At 34.3% G+C, this 2,498-nt stretch overlaps 1 protein-coding gene across 4 annotated transcripts in view; it reads right to left on the bottom strand.

Annotated features, from left to right (window-relative positions):
* MYO1D (myosin ID) overlaps positions 1–2,498 on the bottom strand; it is a 268,223-nt gene that overhangs the window by 136,420 nt on the left and 129,305 nt on the right. For all 4 annotated transcript variants that reach the window (XM_008571096.1, XM_008571094.1, XM_008571093.1 and 1 more), the window contains exon 19: positions 1,318–1,431. In XM_008571096.1, the coding sequence (XP_008569318.1) occupies positions 1,318–1,431 (114 nt within the window). The remainder of the gene's footprint in view (positions 1–1,317; positions 1,432–2,498) is intronic.

Raw genomic sequence — 2,498 nt, 5'->3', positions numbered from 1 at the left:
AAAGAGTTGTGTAACTATCTATTGAATTTAGATCATGTGCCTGATGGATCTCCCCTTCATAGAAAGTAAGAAAATGAAATATGACGCATACCACAATTTATTTTTGTTTGGTTCCATACTTCATTAGGCTTTGGCAAAACATAATTTTCTCCCCCATCTTCCTTCATCTCCTACTGTAAGAGTGCAGGGTTATTAGGCTTAAACTGTGATTGATATATAAGATTGCAAGTCTTTGCTAAGAAGGCTATATATAATCAAAAATGTCTTAGAATATCATTTTCTTCTTAGCTGCAATCCATTAGCCTTTCTATTGAAAGGGAAAAAGATGTGTGTGGGTGGAGAGGGGTGTGTATGTAGTGGAAACAAATCTCAACCCCATAATCAGGGCATTCTAAGTCATTCTGCAAAGCCAGGAATAGTTTGCCTTCTTTTTACCTTACAACCAAAAAGACCCCTAATTTAACAAAATAAAACTACAAAACAATATGTTTCCTACTCCCCTTCTGCAGAGACCAAAAGGATTGAAATAATCTCTAAATAATATTCCTCAAAGATCCGAGTATTGGACAAATGCAGACTTCCTTCTTTAAGAACTAGCAGCCAGAGAAAAATCACCTGGCANTATTGGACAAATGCAGACTTCCTTCTTTAAGAACTAGCAGCCAGAGAAAAATCACCTGGCATAAAAAATATTCAGTAGTACAGTAGGATCCTTTTGAAGAATCAGAATAGTATAGTCACTTGAAAAACATGCCTCTTTGCTTAGGAAAAATTTTTTTAAAATCTCATATTGAGATTCAAGGAGATACCTACCAAATTTCATATTTCAAATAAAAATGATTACAGAATTTGATAACCCTATGGATACAGTGAACAACAAGTGAATTTAGATCAGAGGTCACACAACCAGCAATGAAATGTGTATAAACTATGTTGGTGAAAAGAACTTCTGGAAGCAGCCTACATTTTACATTTAAAAGAGCAGTAATGTTTTCATAAAATAATACCTTACTGTTTTTCTACCTGATTCCATTTCCATATAAAAACAAATCTTATGAAAATAAATAAGAAAATGTATTACATGCCAGCACATTTAAGCAGTGAGTAAAATTAGGAATAGAGAAAGATTACATCGAATCCATAGTTCTCAAAAAAATGTCTTCAATCTAGTTGAAGTTTTGTATCTTCTTTGTATGTTTTTATAAAACACAGGATTGGCATAAACTTTCAGGAATTCATGGGCTCCCTAAAGCCCCAACGATTCCATGAGCCCCAGGTTAAAAATCTCATATTCAGAGAGAGGCACAGAGCACTTACATTGTAGAGAGGGATAGTCTTCATCACCTTGTATTGTTTAGTGGGGTCCATTTTATACAAATGACGATCAGTGACAAAAATTGCTCGGTCTTCCACCTTACTAAATCGATTCACCTATAAGAAAACAAACCATTAAACCATAGTATCTTATCAAGAATGAAATCAAGTTATCTGTCTGGAAAATATCTAGGGGCAGAGGTGGCTGATTGTAGAGACAAATTCTTCAGCAGATGTGTGCCACGTATGGCCGCTTTACTCGATGCAATAGAGATCCAAAAGGAGTAGCAATTCCCAGATCTGTGGAATTTGGCAACTGAAATTTCACAATTTTACAATTTAACAGGGAAAACAGGAAAAACAGAAGAAATAGAGGACTAAAAACATGTAACTGAGACACTATTGAGAAAGTGAAAAGACAAACCCACAGAATGTGAGAAAATGTTTGCAAATCATATATCTGATAAGGGATTTGTATCTAGAATATNAACCCACAGAATGTGAGAAAATGTTTGCAAATCATATATCTGATAAGGGATTTGTATCTAGAATATACAAAGAATCAATACTACTCAATAACTAAAAGACAAATATAATTATATAAAGGAGTTACACAAAGGGGTCACATGAAGCCCTTGGCTATAATCATAAGCTGAGATTAGGATCAGAGGTGAGACAGATAAATTAATAAGTAAAAATAATTTCATATAATGACATAAAGAAAATAAAACTAGATAATGAGATTAGGAGAAAGCATACATGTGTGTTTGTCTCTGCAGAGTGCTACTTTATTAGACAGTAGGTCAGAGAGTGCCCACATTTGCAGGTATATCTTTTCTTAAGAGACAGAATCAACCACAGGACATTTTATAAATAAGTAGTTAGCTACTTGTTAATTAGGATATTTCAATCTTAGGCTTGCATAATATTTTACTCAAGATACCTAGTACTGAAATTTGTTGAACACTGCAATGCCATGTTTCTCAGTGACTAGAAGGAAAAAGAAAGCAAACAAAACAAAACAAAAAACCTCCCCCAACTAGAACAGAAGGCATAGTTGGGATTTACAAGTTTATATCCCCCACCCTCTTCCCAAATTCTTCTTTCCAAGATGCAAACAAAGAAGTCAGAGAGTAATTTGAAAACACTGTTGCCTTCAGCAGGATGTTCAGCTAACTAGGTTA

This window comes from Galeopterus variegatus, unplaced genomic scaffold (genome assembly GCF_000696425.1).
Source record: "Galeopterus variegatus unplaced genomic scaffold, G_variegatus-3.0.2 Scaffold660, whole genome shotgun sequence".
NCBI classification, from domain to species: Eukaryota; Metazoa; Chordata; class Mammalia; order Dermoptera; family Cynocephalidae; genus Galeopterus; species Galeopterus variegatus.
This window is presented reverse-complemented; position numbering and strand designations above follow the sequence as displayed.